The sequence below is a fragment of the Rhinichthys klamathensis genome, unplaced genomic scaffold (assembly GCF_029890125.1).
Source record: "Rhinichthys klamathensis goyatoka isolate OS25496 unplaced genomic scaffold, OSU_Roscu_1.1 h1tg000463l_1, whole genome shotgun sequence".
Taxonomy (NCBI): Eukaryota; Metazoa; Chordata; class Actinopteri; order Cypriniformes; family Leuciscidae; genus Rhinichthys; species Rhinichthys klamathensis.
Genome location: NW_026606952.1, coordinates 175,576 through 192,659, shown reverse-complemented (window position 1 = coordinate 192,659; position 17,084 = coordinate 175,576). Strand labels below are relative to the sequence as shown.

Here is a 17,084-nt window from a genome sequence, read left to right as displayed (position 1 = left end):
GCACTATTTTAGTGTATATTTTTGAGGAGATGAAACTAAGTTAGTGGGACAGAGCACATAGTAAAGTCAACCTAATTGAGTGTATTATAAATTGAGCCTATTGAGTGTATTATAGCCTTTTTAAAAATGTGTTTTTGTGTGTCTTATTATTGTAACAGTGTACCCTGAGTTATCTTATAGTGTTATTTATATTGTAGTTATATTGTAGTCAATTTGCCATAGACTTGTTAATGTATTTTCTTGTTTGTATTGTAATGCTTTTTTTTTTACATCTTGGCCAGGGGACTACAGATGAAAAATAGCCTTTTGGCTAATTCTGGCTTTTTTAACCATGTTTTTTCATGCGTTTTTATGAAATTGCACTGTCCCCTTCTAAATAAACCAATAAATCAAATCTAATCTAATAAAGGATAAACAGCATCATTTCAGAAGAAGATGTTGTAGTGATGAAGGCAGCAGATTGAGCTCTGAAGCTCCTGAAAGACTGGAGTTACACCGTGATCATCTGTGTTTAACAGCGATACTGTGAGTGTGTGTACCGCCGCTGATACTGTGAGTGTGTGTACCGCCGCTGATCTCAATTCATTTAGTGAATCGCTGCTAAATCTGACAGCATGTGGAAAAATAAAGAACACTATTAGGAGATGTGATTTATTCTCAGTGAATTCAACCTCCGTGTTTCAATTTGCTGATATCTCGTCACATTCATGATTACTGTCTTCAGTTCAATCATTCATAAACCACTTCATGTTTAAATTAATCACAAATGTACTTTTTGATGATCAGTTTATATACATTTTAGAGCAACCTTATTAATCTTTTAAGATTGAGAACTAGGGATGTGCCTGAAGGCAAATATCTTATTCGGGAAGGCACGGATAATGGCTTCAAAACAAATAACAAATTCTACTGAATAATAGGAAAAATACTGGGCAGACACATTCACTCCTCATGTTTGCTGGATAACAGGTGAACCAGGGTATCATCATAGCACAATATTATACATTAACCTCTAAAATCACTACGCTATAAGAGTGTCTAAAGTGAATGGGTGTAAACTCTGTGAATAATAGGGGCATGATCCGAAATCAATTAGCAACTTGCTGTCTCCACATGACTCAGAAATCAGAGCTTTGTCAAGGTTAAAATGAACTAAAATATTAAATCATACACATTTTCTACTATTTGATATGTCTATTTAAATGTTTTAAACCTTGTACTTTGAGTGAGTGAGTGTAAACTCACCTGAAGTGCAAGTGCATATTGAAACACAGCCTATGAGGCTATCGGCTCTCCGACAATTAAAAGATATTTTAAGAAATGTAATAATTATAATAAAAAAATAATTATTTGATGAGGTGTACAAAACTATGAAGGGAACAGATCTATATTTAAAACTAGCGTCTTGTGTAATTTAACATACTTTTAGACAAACCCCCACCTACGTCTGTTTTTATCTGAATACAGATATAGAAATCAAATCATTTTTAGATTGTTACAGGTACAGATATTATCTCCACTGCACACGTGCCCATGCTGTTATTGGAGACAAGAGACACTGAGGAATCAGGAGAAACCATGAGAAAACATTTATACGTAACCTGGGCGGGCATGGAATAATTTGCACAAAAATCTAAAACTAGACAAATTTGTATCTATTGGTGAATGTAAATGTATTATAAAAAGAGTGATAATGGAGGCTTGTGATGGTTTTTGTTAAGAGGATACTATGTTCTAATATTTCTGTTCTATTGCTACTTGTTGTAGCCTATTTCAAAATGTAGCTATCTTACTGTATGGCTGCTACCTTGGCCAGGTAAAAGAGATTTTAATCTCAATGAGACTTACTGGTAAAATGAGGGTAAATAAATAATATGATAATACGAGATGACTATACTGATCTTGAGGTGCGACGTGTGACAGTTCAGTGGTCTCTGAAATAGTGTCTTTTCATTAATTAAGTTTAAGCAGTCTCTATTACATGAATACCTACAGGACTTAAATTTATCCAGAATTTATATCACGTGACAAACAATGTTTCGAAGTTCGTCACCTGGACTGAAGTTTCCTCTTTCACGTTTTCTTGTTTCTGAGAATTAAAGGTGAAAGAACCATTTAAAAATTGCCTAAGATACAAAAATATTTTAATTATATCCAATTAAAAGTCATATCCAAATATACGGACCTGTATCAGGAAACAGAAATCCATTTGATAAGTCCATAGTGCGCTCGCTCACTTATGTTTATAGCGGCACATTACCAGCGTCTTTATTTATTATTTATTTATTCGTCTACACCTAATGTGATGACATTACTGTCATATATTTGTATAACTTGATGAAAGTCAGTTGTTGTGAAGTAAAAGCACAGACCTTGTGGTAAATTACCTCAGAAAAGCTCCTGTCAGACTCCCTTTGCGCGCGCTCCGTGATTGACGTTTAACGGTTTCTGCTCGAGGGAGAATATTGTGTCTCGTGACGTGTGCCCATTCAAAACATAGGCTCTTCCATTCACACAATATTATAATTAATATTATATTGAAATATGTGCAAGTGAAATATTTATAAAAATTTTAAGCTTTGTCTTTTCTAAACGGTGCTTGTATTTTGATAGCAATTTTAAATATAAAAACCGGGACTTAATTTAACTGCAACCTAATGTAGCCTATGACTGTGCACTTTATATAGGCGATCTATCTCTATCTGCTGAATCACTATCACACTGTGCAAATGATAAATCCCGCAGGCTGATTGAGTAATCCGGGCGCGTTCATGTGTGCTGATCCGCTGAAGAGACTCGCACGCAGCTCGCGCTCCATCACTCCGCGGAAACCATGGCGACGGAGGGCCAGCGAGTGGTGCTGATCACCGGCTGCTCGTCCGGGATCGGGATGGGCATCGCCGTGCAGCTCGCGAGAGACGAGAACAAGCGATACTACGGTAAGACACGAATCCATGATAATCAAAGACACAATACAGATCAAAACATCAACAATTTCTGGTGAAATACCACAGTACAGTTATGGCTACTTTAGTTTGCCAAACATTCTTAAAGGAACAACTAATGAATCAAACAAGAACCGACTTGGTATAAATGTCCCTGTTCAGAAGAATCACTTTGTTTAGTAGGATCTTACGGGATTCCTAGAGGAAGGTCTTTCGGACGATGGACATTCCATGAACATCCCTTTATGATTTTTGTCAGACCTGCTTTTATTAGGCATAAACCAAGTCAAATCTCCTTTTATTTTATAGCGCATTTTACATCAGAGATCATTTCAAAGCAGCTTCACAGTATTAAAACATGAAAGTAACTTATGTAAGTACTTATATAAATTATGCAAACTTCATCTAATATTTCATCAAATAAGTTAACGTAGAAAGACAATAGCGTCATTATCCCAGCAAACACGAACGTTCCCATAACATTCCCATATGGTTCCCGTTTAATTATTTTTTGTATAAACTTTCTCTATTGGTTCTTTTTTAGTATAAGAGACCATACCCAGAACGTTCCCTGCAGGTTATTTTTAGATTTTATTTTTATAACCATAAGATGGTAGGGCCGATAAGCTACAGAGATTTATTCTGAAGTTTAATGCAGTTTTTAATATATGAGCTCGGGCAAAACACATTATAATTTGCAGATACCAAGCCAAGGTTAAAGGATAATTCCGGTATTTAGCACTTTGAGTCTATTTTCTAGTGTGTTTTGGATGAACTAGAGTGGTGGACTTAGAAATGTTGACGATGGGTCCTGTCTCGACTTTTTGACTATTTTAGAATCGCCTCTGAGCGCTTCAGAGTGGCTGTCTATGGGCATGCTCAAACATGTCCTTAAAACAACCCTTAACGTTCGTTTTCAAAACTGTGCAACTCATCGAGTGGTTAGTGGTGTTTGTTGATGATTAAAAACAAATATATCGGCGCAATGAATGCTTTCAATCCGTGTTATTTGCTATAGTGGAACTATTTTTTCAGATACCTCACAACCGCGTATAAACTAGATAGAGTTTTCATTTGTACATTTATGAGCCAACCATAATGTAAGAGAAAGAATGACACCTTGACTGTCCACCACGGTCGCCTCTATCAGCCTGTAGGCTCAATTGTGTGTGGAGGAGTCGGGTCCGAATTGGCGTGAAAATTCACAAAATGTGACGTCATGCGCGTTCTCGTCTACTTGGGCTTACATCCGTACGGCAGCCATTAGTAAGCAGCGGCAGTCGCTAGCAGTAGTGTTTCAAATGGACTCTGCGGACGGAAAGAAGCGACCAGCCTCCAGCACAATCCAGACACCCACGGAAACTCCTCCTAAGTTAAAAAGAAAGCCTTATCTAGTGCGGCCAACGAGCGTGCGCACCGAGAACGAGTATGAGACTGGCTGCAGTTTCTCTAACGGCCACTGGTGTCAGTAACGGTTAGAAATTTCAGCAATGCTCCTTTAAGCAAACAACATTAAAAAAGCAGACTGATCTCATGAAATGGCGTATGTATGACACGCCAATTCGTATTTCCATTTTTGGCGTGCTATCAACACGCATAATCGCTTTTCAGCGTGTTTATCAACGCCTTGACTTAACGTTACATTACTGTATTATGTATATATAGATATATGACCTACCCCAACCCCGTCCCTAAACCTACCCGTCACTGGGGTTAATACCATTTATGAGTCTTCCCCTACCATCCTAGGAAAAAAAAATATTGCTCCACAGATGTAGATATAGATTTTGCTTCGTTTCGCTCGTACATTTAACGGCGTACACATACACGCGGAATCACTCGGACATTTAACGGCGTAGACATACACGCAAAAGATGACGTTTCGTTTCGGCGTGGACATACACGCGGATAGCTCAAAATGCGTATAGATAACACGCCACTTGACTTGAAAGTGGCGTGTATGTTTACGCAAAGTCATGATGTCATGTTGAAAAAAGAGCTACTGGTAGAGTTTGAATGAGATCTCAGATTGCTATGCTCTGATTAGCATGGTAAGAGTAATGAACTCATCGACTCATGGAGTCAGAGCTTTAGACTGAAAGGATTGTTTCCATGAGTCAGCAGCTCAATGGCTGTTTGGAGGCTGTTAAGTTTGTTTCTGAAATTTTAATCCGATGTTTATGTGAGTAATAATGACAGAAACTCACTGTAGCCAATAGGAATCAGATCTGACTGATCTGAAGGGACTTGATCAATCCCTCATATTATACACTACCTAGCCAAAAATACATATTTCCATTCAGAGCTGCATTAATTTTTTTTGACCAAGATCTTGTACTGACAATGGGAGAGTTAAAGCTCTCTGTGAAGTCTGACTCATTTATTTGTGTGTGTGTGTTGAGTAACTAGTCCCCTCTCTCTCTCTCTCTCTCTCTCTCTCTCTCGGTGTGTGTTCAGTCATAGCTACGATGCGGGATCTGAAGCGGAAGGATAAGTTGGTTGAAGCGGCTGGAGACGCGTACGGACGAACTCTGTCTCTGCTCACGCTGGACGTCTGCAGTGATGAATCAGTCAAACAGTGTGTCGACAGCGTCAAAGATCGACATATAGACATACTGAGTGAGTTCACACACACACACACACACACACACACACACACACACACACACACACACACACACACACACACACACACACTCACAGATCTGTCTCTGCTGGCTTCTGTTAATTCGTGCTCAGGTTAAGATGATGAATCTGAGCGTCAGTTTCTCTTTTAAGTCTTCAGCTTCAGCCAGAATTCATCTGTGTGTTTGTAGTCAATAACGCTGGCGTCGGGCTGGTGGGGCCCATTGAGGCTCTCAGTCTGGACGACATGAAGCAGGTGTTCGAGACCAATTTCTTCGGTGTTGTGCGCATGATTAAAGAGGTCATGCCCGACATGAAGAGGAGACGCTCTGGACACATCGTCGTCATCAGCAGCGTGCTGGGCCTGCATGGTAAGACAGTCAGACACAGATACTTCTTGAAGAACAGTAGAAGAGCTCTTCACCTTTCATGAGGATCTGCTGAATGACACACAAGTGGAAAAATCAGTGTACAGAAACAGAAAACAGATTTGTGTTGCTCTTTACAGGTGTGGCGTTTAATGACGTCTACTCCGCGTCAAAGTTCGCCACGGAGGGATTGTGTGAGAGTCTCGCCATCCAGCTGCTCAAGTTTAACGTCACGTGAGTCTAAGGGCTTGCACCCAGCGCAATTGACTTTGCACAACGACGGATGTATCATATCTATTTTGCAACCGACGCACAGCGGACTTTATAATCTGCCATTATAATAGCAAATCTGCCATGGAACAAGCGTGCCTGCTTTTAAAGGGAATGTGAGATGACGCTCTGATTGGTTTATTTCACGTTACGCCCAAACCACACTTATGAGTAATGTAACTACTTCAGACCAACCCATTTTAGATCCGCCCACAAAGTTACTTGCTTTTCACGTTTGATAGGTGCGTTTCAGATCTTTAAAATAGTGTTTGCCATTAAACATTGTCTTAAAATATTATTTTAATATATATTCCATTACTAAAAGAGCTTTGTCATTAAGCAAAAGCATCATAAATATATTGCCTACATGGGCTTGAGAGGGTTCTAGAGGGTTCTTCCTGTGGTTCTAGATCTGTGCTGATGCCTCTCACTGCAGTCTGACGTACTTTCCCATCTCTGTCTGTCTGTCAGTGTGTCGATGATCGAGCCCGGGCCTGTAAACACAGAGTTTGAGATGAAGTTGATGACAGACGTTTCTAAGAAAGAGTTTGCCGGTGCTGATGCTGAGACGCTCTCTCACTTCAGGAACTGCTACCTGCCCACCCAAGTCAACCTCTTTCAAGGCCTGGCACAAACACCTGAAGACATCGCCAAGGTCAGAACACACGTGAATTCATACCTGTTCACACCAAGAACCATAACTAGAAACAAAGCTTTAATAATCATTACAGCAAGTCCACACTATTACTAAAATAACGACACACAGCAACGATATCGCTGGAATCACTTTCAGAAAGATTTCCTTCCAGGTAATGAACGATTAAAACACTGACAGCCAATTCAAATCCACCGACTTTAAAAAGTTCAAGCATTTATCATCTGTTTGTGTGGAGGCCAAAAATAGTTATCTTTATAGTTATCATCCATTGGTATGGACGTGAACAGTGTTGGGGAAGTTACTTTTAAAAAGTAGTGTTTGCTCGTTACTCGTTACATTTAAAAAAAGTAATCCGTTACTTTACTTAGTTACCCCCCTTGGAAAGTAACTATTTATGTTACTCGTTACTTTTGCGTTACTTTTATGTTGCTTGACTTTGGGCAGAACCCAATATCTGTTCCTAAATGTGTAGGCATACATACAATTCTACTATGAACTCTACTTATTGAAAAACTAGGGGAAAAAACTAGAAAAAAAGAGAGATTTTGAGATAGAAAAATATATATTTTTATTTAAATAACATTTGAAAAACCTGTATAAACTGAACACCAAAGAACAATCTTAACTATTGAGCGGTGGTGACGCGTTCATGAAAAATGTCACAAAGAACCAGCAAAAGTAGGCCTAATGATTATGAATATGTCAAATATAGCAATGAGACATTTCAATTGTTTATTAATAAACAAGTGTTTTCTTTGTCAGTGTCGGCTGCAAAGATAAAGTTGAGATGCTGACTCGCGATCTTCGCAGTAGTGAACGCGCCAGAGAGAAATGCCCATTTCATACGGATTACATAAGCAGAGAGTAGTCTGTTTTCTTTCGTTTTGAATAGTTTTGTTTTAAAGTACACATTTCAAGCTTTCTATATATTTCTCAGATGATCTTTGAGGCAAGTAGCTTATACGCTGAGTTTCGGTTCATTTATGAGACGCGCTCCAGTTCACGCGCCGGCACGGAGCTCCTGAGAAGTCCTGATTATATTGCCTGCCTGCTATATTTACTTCTTATTTATTAAATCTAGACAATTGGTTGGTAAAAAAATTGATTAAAATTAAGATACAATTAATACAAAACCAAATTCACTTTAACTTCTTAACCCGCATCGGCCCGCGAGCGGGCCGTCGAGGGCGTGGCTATACTTTTATTACCTTTTTTAAGCTTTGTTTTATAACAAATATTCATCTGACTATCATAAACTATGCATCATTTGAAAGCTAAAACACTCAAGAACCATGTTCTAGACTTGTTTTTGCAATCAATACACCAGCCCGTCGGTGTGTGAATGGGTGAATGTGAGGCAAATGTAAAGCGCTTTGGTGGCCATTGGGTCTGTGAAAGCGCTATATAAATGCAGTCCATTTACCATTTACCATTTAAAAGAAATCGTGAGTCACATTCATGTAAATTTTACCTTGTTTTACTCTGTTCCTATGCTACTTTGAGTAATAATGACTCTTGGGTAACAAAGTTTCAAGTGTCTAGTTTAAAAAAAGATCAGAGTTATGAATGTGGACCATAGGGTTTAAGAGCTACAGACATTTGTATTTGGGTATGTCATTTTCAGAAAATTCTCAAAAAATGGGGCGCTGGTTAAGAGGTTAAAGAAAGGCTTTCTACAAAAACAAACAAAAAGATTTTTGAAGTGGCCAAAATCCTGTCTGCCCATTCCATTTGTCTCCCGATTGCACATCTTATGATCTTTCTCATGCTTTTCACTTTTCATATAATCAACATAGATGAAATATAAAAATTAAGTATTTTATTTAAACTAAATCGTTTTCTTTAATGACTAGGCTACAACACGTAGGCCTATACAGTAGGCTACAGAGAAATGTAATATCGGAGCGGAATTTGAGCGAACGCCGTCTTACGGTAAGCATGTGGGGGGAGAGGTACGATTTTCGAGCAATCATCAAATATTATTTTGCTTGATATGCCAATCCTTAATATTTGGTGTTTTAAATGCCTGTTTGAGGTCTCTGTGAAAGTTTTAAAGCAGTCTTTTAGTACCGCTTTCATAGCGGTCACGTCCAAAGAACTATTACGTCCATAACGTTGTTTTTTTCCTCACGAAAAATACAATAAAATGAATATTTTGTGTTCTGTGGAGAGCCAACCGTTCTTCATCCGGTGGGTAGTATTACTTTTGGTTTGCGCAGTGTAATTCACAGAATTGATTGCTCTGCTACCAGCCTCTGTCACTACCGTGTGGAGCTTGTGACTATTGCAAGCGCGCAGCTGAGGAGACAGTGTCGCTGTCAAATCTGTCCCTGGGAAAAGTAACGTTGTGCAGAATTGAAAAAGGAACTACATTACTTTGTAACGCGTTACACACAACACTGGACGTGAATATAGCTATGTATCGTTATAGTTATTGTCCATTGGCGTGGAGACCAAAAGTAGTTCCCTTTCGTCCTGGGAACTCCAACGTGTCGTCGGGGAGTTCCCTGACGAAATGGGATCACGCTAGGGAGCCTAATTACCTCTGATAGAATTAAAAACGAGCCAATAAAAATTGGCATGCAATCTTTGCATTCCGCGAGCCGCCTACAAACGCGGATATAAAAGCGGAAGTAAAACATTGCATAGACGCTTTTTGCTTCGGAGCCTCTCAGAGCTTACCTGCTGTTCTGAAGTTTGGAACGAGCTTGGAGAAGAAACGTTCGGTGTGCTGGTGTGACGGTGCTTCAGTGATCCTCGTCTCAAGTGCAGCACGCGGTTGCAGTTTCCGGCGGTGTCTGCGGCGGTGGTCCCTCGGCGCTTCGGCACTGGAGAGCAGTTTATTTTTTATTTTTTATTTTTTGCTAAAAGAGCTCCACGGTGTGTTCGCGTCCTTTTCAGGATGTCGACTCGCCCGTGCGTTTCTGGATGCGGTCGACTTCTCCCTCAGGCTGATGGCCACAAACACTGCTTCACGTGTCTGGGCTTAGCACACGCTGAAGCGGCGTTTGTGGATGAGTCATGCTCTCATTGCGGGAGTATGACTCTCGCGATGCTACGTTCGAGACTGAGATCCCTGAAACATGGGGGAGTCCCTTCAGAGAATCTCCGGTCTAGTTCGTCTGCTGGTTCAGTTCAGCAGACGGCTACTTCTGTGATTCCTGTTGGTGAGCGAATGAGGATTACTGTGAGAAACGCGACAGGTGGAAGATCCTGTCGGGCGCCTCACACCTCTAGTTGCACGCTGCCATCGGCGCTTCCGGTGGAGCGGCCGGAGCCCCCTCGGGCGGTTCCGGTTGTCTCCTTCGGTGCGCCACCTGAGGATCAGATGTCGATCGCGGCATCGGAGGAAGAGCGGTCATCTTCTGGCGAAGACTCTACGGTGCTGCCCCCTTCGGGTGTGGTGGCGTCGGTGGAGCCTGACCCGGAAATGGCCGCTATGCTCGAACGGGCGGCCGCGAATGTCGGGCTTGCGTGGAACCCTCCACCGGGTCCTGAACCTTCGCGGCTAGATGATTGGTGTCTCGGAGCGGGTCGTGCTGTTGCCCCACGACCCGCTCCAGTCCCTTTCTTTCCCGAAGTGCATGAGGAGTTGAGGAAGTCTTGGTCGGCGCCTCTGGCGTACAGGCGGAGACAACCTCGCTCCTCCTTCCTTACCACCTTGGACAGCGGGGCGGCGCACGGGTACGAGGGAATCCCCCCAGTGGAGCGGTCTATCGTGATGCAACTGTGTCCGAAGGCCGCTTCCTCCTGGTGGGGTGCCCCTTCACTCCCCTCCCGCGCCTGTAGGTTTTCCTCTGGTCTGACCGGGGATGCCTACATGGCGTGTGGAGACGCCGCTTCCGCCCTGCATGCCATGGCGTTGCTCCAAGTCCATCAGGCTAAAGCACTCCATGACTTGCAGGCGGGTGGTCCCGACCCAGCTTTGCTGCAGGAGCTGCGTGTGGCGACGGACTTCGCCCTCCGGGCGACGAAAGTCGCCGCACGTTCGCTGGGTCGGGCGATGTCCACTTTGGTGGTCCAGGAGCGCCACCTGTGGCTGACCCTGGCAGATATGAGGGAAGCGGAGAAGAACAAACTTCTCAACTTCCCCGTATCCCAGGGCGGCCTCTTCTGCGACGCGGTGGAGAACTTGGCCCAGGAGTTCTCCGCCGCCCAAAAGCAGTCGGAGGCTATACGGCATGTCCTGCATAGGAGGCGGCCGGCTGCGGGCCCGTCTCCTGTGGCTGTACAAGCCCCGGCTGCTTCCCGTCGCCGAGGTCGCCCTCAAGCGCCAGCTCCTCCTCCAGCGCAGCCTACCACCCCTGGAACGAGGAAGTCTGGTCGCAAGAGGGCGGCCCAGCCCGCTCAGACGCCCCCGGCCCCTTCCCGTAAAAGGAAGGGAGGGAAGCGTTCCTGAGACGGGCGACCTGGTGGAGGACTTCGGAGCTGCTCAGGAGGGTGCCTCTGCACACCTCCTTCCCCCGGGGGAGGGCCGGCGGGAGAATATTTTGTTCCGTTCTGTTTTTGTTCCCAAAAGTTTCAATAAAAGAGCAGTTTCCTCTTCCTCTTCCAGGTCATCCTCGGTCGAGACTGACGGGCACTCAGTCTCCTCCACCCAAGAGGGTCCGAACGACGGTGGATGCTGTCTGCGAGCAGCATCGCTCTCGTTCCCCTCTTCCCAGTCCGCAGATAGCAGCGACGCTACCCTGGTTGCGTCGCTCCGGTCGGCGGCTGGGCCCAGAGGGGCAGAGGCCAGTTCACGAGGAGGCAGGGCCTCGTGCCTCGTCTCTTCCCCTCCCCTCGGGGCAGCCCGCAGCAGAGAGCCTACGAGCTCTCCCTGCCGTCTGCCCCACGGTGGATCGCCCGGACCCCGCTTCCAGTGGCTACATTGCCACTGGAGCCGGATCCCGACCTTCCACCTCGCTGCCCCTCCGCGGGTACGCCGGTGGTTCGGGTGGGCTTATTGGGTCGGTACCTGGAAGCCTGGCTAGCGCTTCCGGGTCCGTCCCGATGGCTCATCCGCACTATTCGGCTCGGCTATGCAATTCAATTTGCACGCCGGCCTCCCAGGTTCAGGGGCATCCACTTCACCCGTGTGCGGTCAGTGGATGCCCCTGTCCTGCGGAAAGAGATCGATGTCCTGCTGGCGAAGGACGCGATCGAGCCGGTCCCTCCTGCCGAGATGAGGTCCGGGTTTTACAGCCCCTACTTCATTGTACCCAAGAAAGGCGGTGGGTTACGACCAATCCTAGACCTGCGAGTCTTGAATCGGGCCCTGCACAAACTCCCGTTCAAAATGCTCACGCAGAAGCGCATTTTCGAATGCATCCGTCCCCAGGATTGGTTTGCAGCGATCGACCTGAAGGACGCGTACTTTCACGTCTCGATTCTTCCTCGACACAGACCATTTCTTCGGTTTGCTTTCGAGGGTCGAGCGTATCAGTACAAAGTCCTACCCTTCGGGCTGGCCCTGTCGCCCCGCGTCTTCACGAAAGTCGCGGAGGCGGCCATTGTTCCCATGAGAGAACAAGGCGTTCGCATTCTCAACTATCTCGACGACTGGCTCATTCTGGCTCACTCGCGAGATGTGTTGTGCGATCACAGGGACATGGTGCTTCGGCACCTCAGCCGGTTGGGGCTTCAGGTCAACTGGGACAAGAGCAAACTCTGCCCCGTGCAGAGGATCTCTTATCTCGGTATGGAGTTGGACTCGGTCGCCCAGACTGCGCGCCTCACGGAGGAGCGCGTCCAGTCAGTGCTCACCTGCCTCAGGTCTTTTCGAGGCAGGACAGCGGTTCCACTGAAACAATTTCAGAGGCTCCTGGGGCATATGGCAGCCGCAGCCGCAGTAACGCCGCTCGGCCTGTTACATATGAGACCGCTCCAGCACTGGCTTCACGATCGAGTCCCGAGGTGGGCGTGGCAGAGCGGCACGTTCCGGGTCAAAGTAACCCCGCACTGTCGCCAAACCTTCTCCCCGTGGTCGGATCCTGCGTTTCTACGGGCCGGAGTACCCCTAGTCCAGGTTTCCAGGCATGCTGTGGTTTTCACAGATGCCTCTGCCATGGGGTGGGGGGCCACGTACAAAGGGCATGCAGTCTCGGGTCTGTGGACGGGGCCCCAGCTGCATTGGCATATCAACTGCCTAGAGTTGCAAGCAGTACGCTTGGCTTTGTGCCGCCTCAAGGGGCTTCTCAAAGACAAGCACGTACTGGTCCGTACGGACAGCACTGCGACCGTTGCGTACATCAACCGACAAGGTGGTCTACGCTCCCGCCGCATGTCGCGACTCGCCTCCCACCTCCTCCTATGGAGTCAGAAGCATCTGAGGTCGCTTCGCGCCACTCATGTTCCAGGGGAGCTCAACCGTGTGGCAGACGAGCTTTCACGGTTGCCTACCCTGCCAGGAGAATGGCGACTCCATCCCCAGGCGGTTCAGCTGATCTGGAGTGTTTTCGGAGTCGCACAGGTAGACCTGTTTGCCTCTCCGGACACGACCCATTGCCAGTGGTTTTACTCCCTGTCCGAGGGGACCCTCGGCACGGAAGCCCTGGCTCACAGCTGGCCCCGGGGCCTGCGCAAGTATGCGTTTCCCCCAGTGAGCCTTCTTGCACAGACTCTGTGCAAGGTCAGGGAGGACGAGGAGCAGGTCCTGTTAGTGGCGCCGTATTGGCCCACCAGGACTTGGTTCACGGAACTCATGCTCCTCACGACAGCCCCTCCTTGGCCGATTCCTCTGAGGAAGGACCTCCTTTCTCAGAGACGGGGCACTCTATGGCACCCGCGTCCAGACCTCTGGAAACTCCATGTCTGGTCCCTGGACGGGACGCGGAGGTTCTAGGTGATATACCACAGGCAGTGGTAAACACCATCACTTCTGCTAGAGCCCCCTCTACGAGGCGCCTCTATGCGTTGAAGTGGAACCTATTCGTCGAATGGTGTTCCTCCCACCAGGAGGACCCCCGAACTTGCCCGATCAGAGTCGTGCTTTCCTTCCTACAAGATGGGTTGGAGCGAAGGCTGTCTCCCTCCACCCTCAAAGTGTATGTTGCCGCAATAGCCGCACATCACGATGTAGTAGAAGGTAAGTCCGTGGGGAAGCACGACCTGATCATCAGATTCCTCAAGGGTGCTAGGAGGTTAAATCCACCTCGTGTTTTGCGCTCTGCACCCTCTTGGGACCTAGCTCTGGTACTGAGAGCTCTTCAAAGTCCTCCCTTTGAGCCCTTGCTGACAGTGGAGCTGAATATCCTGTCCATTAAGACAGCGCTCCTGTTGGCATTGGCCTCTTTTAAGAGGGTTGGGGATCTGCAGGCTTTTTCGGTCGACGAATCGTGCCTAGAGTTCGGGCCGGGCCTTTCTCGCGTGATATTGAGACCCCGGCCCGGATATGTGCCCAAGGTTCCTACCACTCCCTTCGTGGATCAGGTAGTGAACCTGCAAGCGCTGCCCCAGGAGGAGGCAGACCCAGCCCTAGCTTTTCTCTGTCCAGTCCGCGCCCTGCGGGTTTACACTGACAGAACGCAAAGCTTCAGGACCTCAGATCAGCTCTTTGTCTGTTACGGAGGCCAGCAGAAGGGGAAGGCCGTCTCCAAGCAGAGGTTAGCTCACTGGTTAGTGGATGCTATCACCCTAGCGTATGAAGCTACGGGTGAGCCTTGTCCTCCCAGGTTGCGTGCTCACTCTACGAGAGGTGTTGCCGCCTCCTGGGCGTTGGCTCAAGGCGCCTCGCTGACAGACATTTGTAGAGCTGCGGGCTGGGCGACACCGAACACGTTCGCTAGATTCTAAAGCCTACGTGTGGAACCTATTTCCTCCCGAGTACTCGCTACGGCCAGTGGTGCGAGGGAATAGGTTGTGTCGGCTTGCTACGCCACTCCGTGCCTCAGCTGGATACGTGCGTCTTTCGCTCCGTTGGCGCCCCACGTTGGTTAGCCTCGTGAGTTCCTCCATCACCCCTTCGGTGCCAGGCGTGGCGGACCGCCGGCGCCAGGTCTACTACCTCTAAGGGAGTTGTTGTGTAGACTGGGTGTTATGTCCAGTGGTCTCTTCGGTGACCCATTATGCCACGTGCAGTCCAGCCGTGTCTTCCTCTTGACAGACTCGTTCTGTCGTCCCTGTTGAGTACGCTCCCACTCCCCTTGGAGGGGACTACCTCAGGGACTGCCATATGTTTCACTATCCCCCTGGGCTAGTACATATGTGTATTCCAGGCCTTCTTCAGGCTTCTGGCTTCCGCAGCGTTCCCTCCCCCCTTTTACGGGTTGGGCACGCTTTCCCAGTGTTATCCAATCCACTGTGTGGGTCTTGCGGAACAGCAGTGTGACTCCCTAGCTAGCTCCCACAATTTGTGAAACTGCTTGGGTAGCTTAGCTGGGCGCTGGAAGGGGCCAGCACCATGGCGTTTTGTTTGGGATCCCATTTCGTCAGGGAACTCCCCGACGACACGTTGGAGTTCCCAGGACGAAAGGGAACGTCTCGGTTACGTATGTAACCCTCGTTCCCTGAGTACAGGGAACGGAGACGTGTCGTCCCTTCGCCATGTTGCTGTACCTTCGCGGAGGGCTGGACTCTGTTCGGCTCCTCAGCGAAAGCGTCTATGCAATGTTTTACTTCCGCTTTTATATCCGCGTTTGTAGGCGGCTCGCGGAATGCAAAGATTGCATGCCAATTTTTATTGGCTCGTTTTTAATTCTATCAGAGGTAATTAGGCTCCCTAGCGTGATCCCATTTCGTCAGGGAACTCCCCGACGACACGTCTCCGTTCCCTGTACTCAGGGAACGAGGGTTACATACGTAACCGAGACGTTACCTTTACAGATATCGTCCGTTTGTGTGGACGTTCATTTAAGTTGTTAAGTTGTCCTCTGGTATGAACGTGAATATAGTTATCATTACCGGTATTATTATAGTTATCTTGCATTAGTTTGGATATGTGAAATGTAATAAAATGACTAAATAATGAAAAAAGTAATGTGAATAAAGTCACATGAGCTTATCTTAGATTGAAACTCACTCACTCTCTCTGTTTTTGAAGGTCACTAAGAAGGTGATCGAGTCGCCTCATCCTCCGTTCCGTAACCTGACGAATCCTCTTTACACTCCGATCGTGGCACTGAAGTATGCGGACGAGACGCGCAGCCTGTCTGTTCACACCTTCTATCACATGCTGTATAACCTGGGAGGAGTCATGAACGTTAGCGTGAGAATAATGAAGTTCCTGAGCTGTGGATGGTTACGGAGACGAACCATCTCACCAATCTAACACACACATCTCCTGTGGATACTTACAAAGATCAATCGTCTCGTCTAACAGATGTACACAAACATGCAGTAATGTACCTGTGTGTGAACACTGTGCTTCTCTTTACAGCTACAGGTTACAGCTACAGTATCTGGATATTTTTAGCTAAACTGAATTTACACCTAAACGGGTCCAATGATGCACTCCAAGTAATTAATGGTTAAACACTCAAACACTCTCTCACACTAAAACAGATGTCTGATTTTAACTCTGAAATCTTTAGTTTTTTGTCTTTGTACAGATTAAATTGTAAACATACAAATATTGTTACAGAGGTGTTGATTCATTTTCGGATTAAAATACCAGGGGCAGGGCATTGACCAGGGGCAGGGCATTGACACCAAGAGCCCCCAATAACCTAAAACAAAAAACAAAAAATGAAATGTGCCTCGTGATAATTTACATGAATTGTTATTATTATTATTATGATTATTATAATTTTACTAAACTCAAAATTAATTCATATTTATAAACTTATCTGATAACAGAAAGTAACATCAACAAAAGTCATTTTTAAGTGTTAGCTGACATTCTTACAAAATCAACAAAATCAGGTTACTTCTTTTTACAGTGTTATCTGCAGTATGCAGCAAAATAATACATTTTAGAACTAGTGAATCCATCTGTTATAGGTGTAATATAATAACCATCAGTTTCACTTCAAGATAAGATATACAATCAAACAAAGCACGCTGCAAATATATTAAAAAAAAAATCTTAACCAAAATCTGGACAATTGAAAAATAACTCAAACGATGCCAAGGTCTAAGCCAGTCAACATCCCACTAAAATTTTTCAAACTGATTATTGACATCCTGAAAATCCAAACTGTTGATCACTTCAGGTTACGGCCAACAAAAGGTCTTGTTTGCAATAGTAATATCTGTAACTACATAGATTTGTGAGGTTTTTAACTAAAAATTAAATGAAAA

The 17,084-nt window shown here is 45.9% G+C and overlaps 2 protein-coding genes across 2 annotated transcripts; both read left to right on the top strand.

The window, feature by feature from the left end:
- The first annotated feature begins 2,828 nt into the window (after positions 1-2,828).
- Positions 2,829-16,113, top strand: LOC130071855 (retinol dehydrogenase 8-like). Its single transcript, XM_056236760.1, has 6 exons — positions 2,829-2,939; positions 5,403-5,564; positions 5,762-5,941; positions 6,079-6,172; positions 6,680-6,863; positions 15,886-16,113. Exons 1-6 carry the CDS (start codon positions 2,834-2,836, stop codon positions 16,111-16,113), a joined length of 954 nt encoding a protein of 317 aa, XP_056092735.1. The 5' UTR covers positions 2,829-2,833.
- LOC130071860 (uncharacterized) lies at positions 9,364-11,540 on the top strand. Its single transcript, XM_056236768.1, has 2 exons — positions 9,364-11,278; positions 11,454-11,540. The coding sequence occupies exon 1, from the start codon at positions 9,769-9,771 to the stop codon at positions 11,263-11,265; it is 1,497 nt and encodes a 498-aa protein (XP_056092743.1). The 5' UTR covers positions 9,364-9,768; the 3' UTR covers positions 11,266-11,278; positions 11,454-11,540.
- Positions 16,114-17,084: the final 971 nt, after the last annotated feature.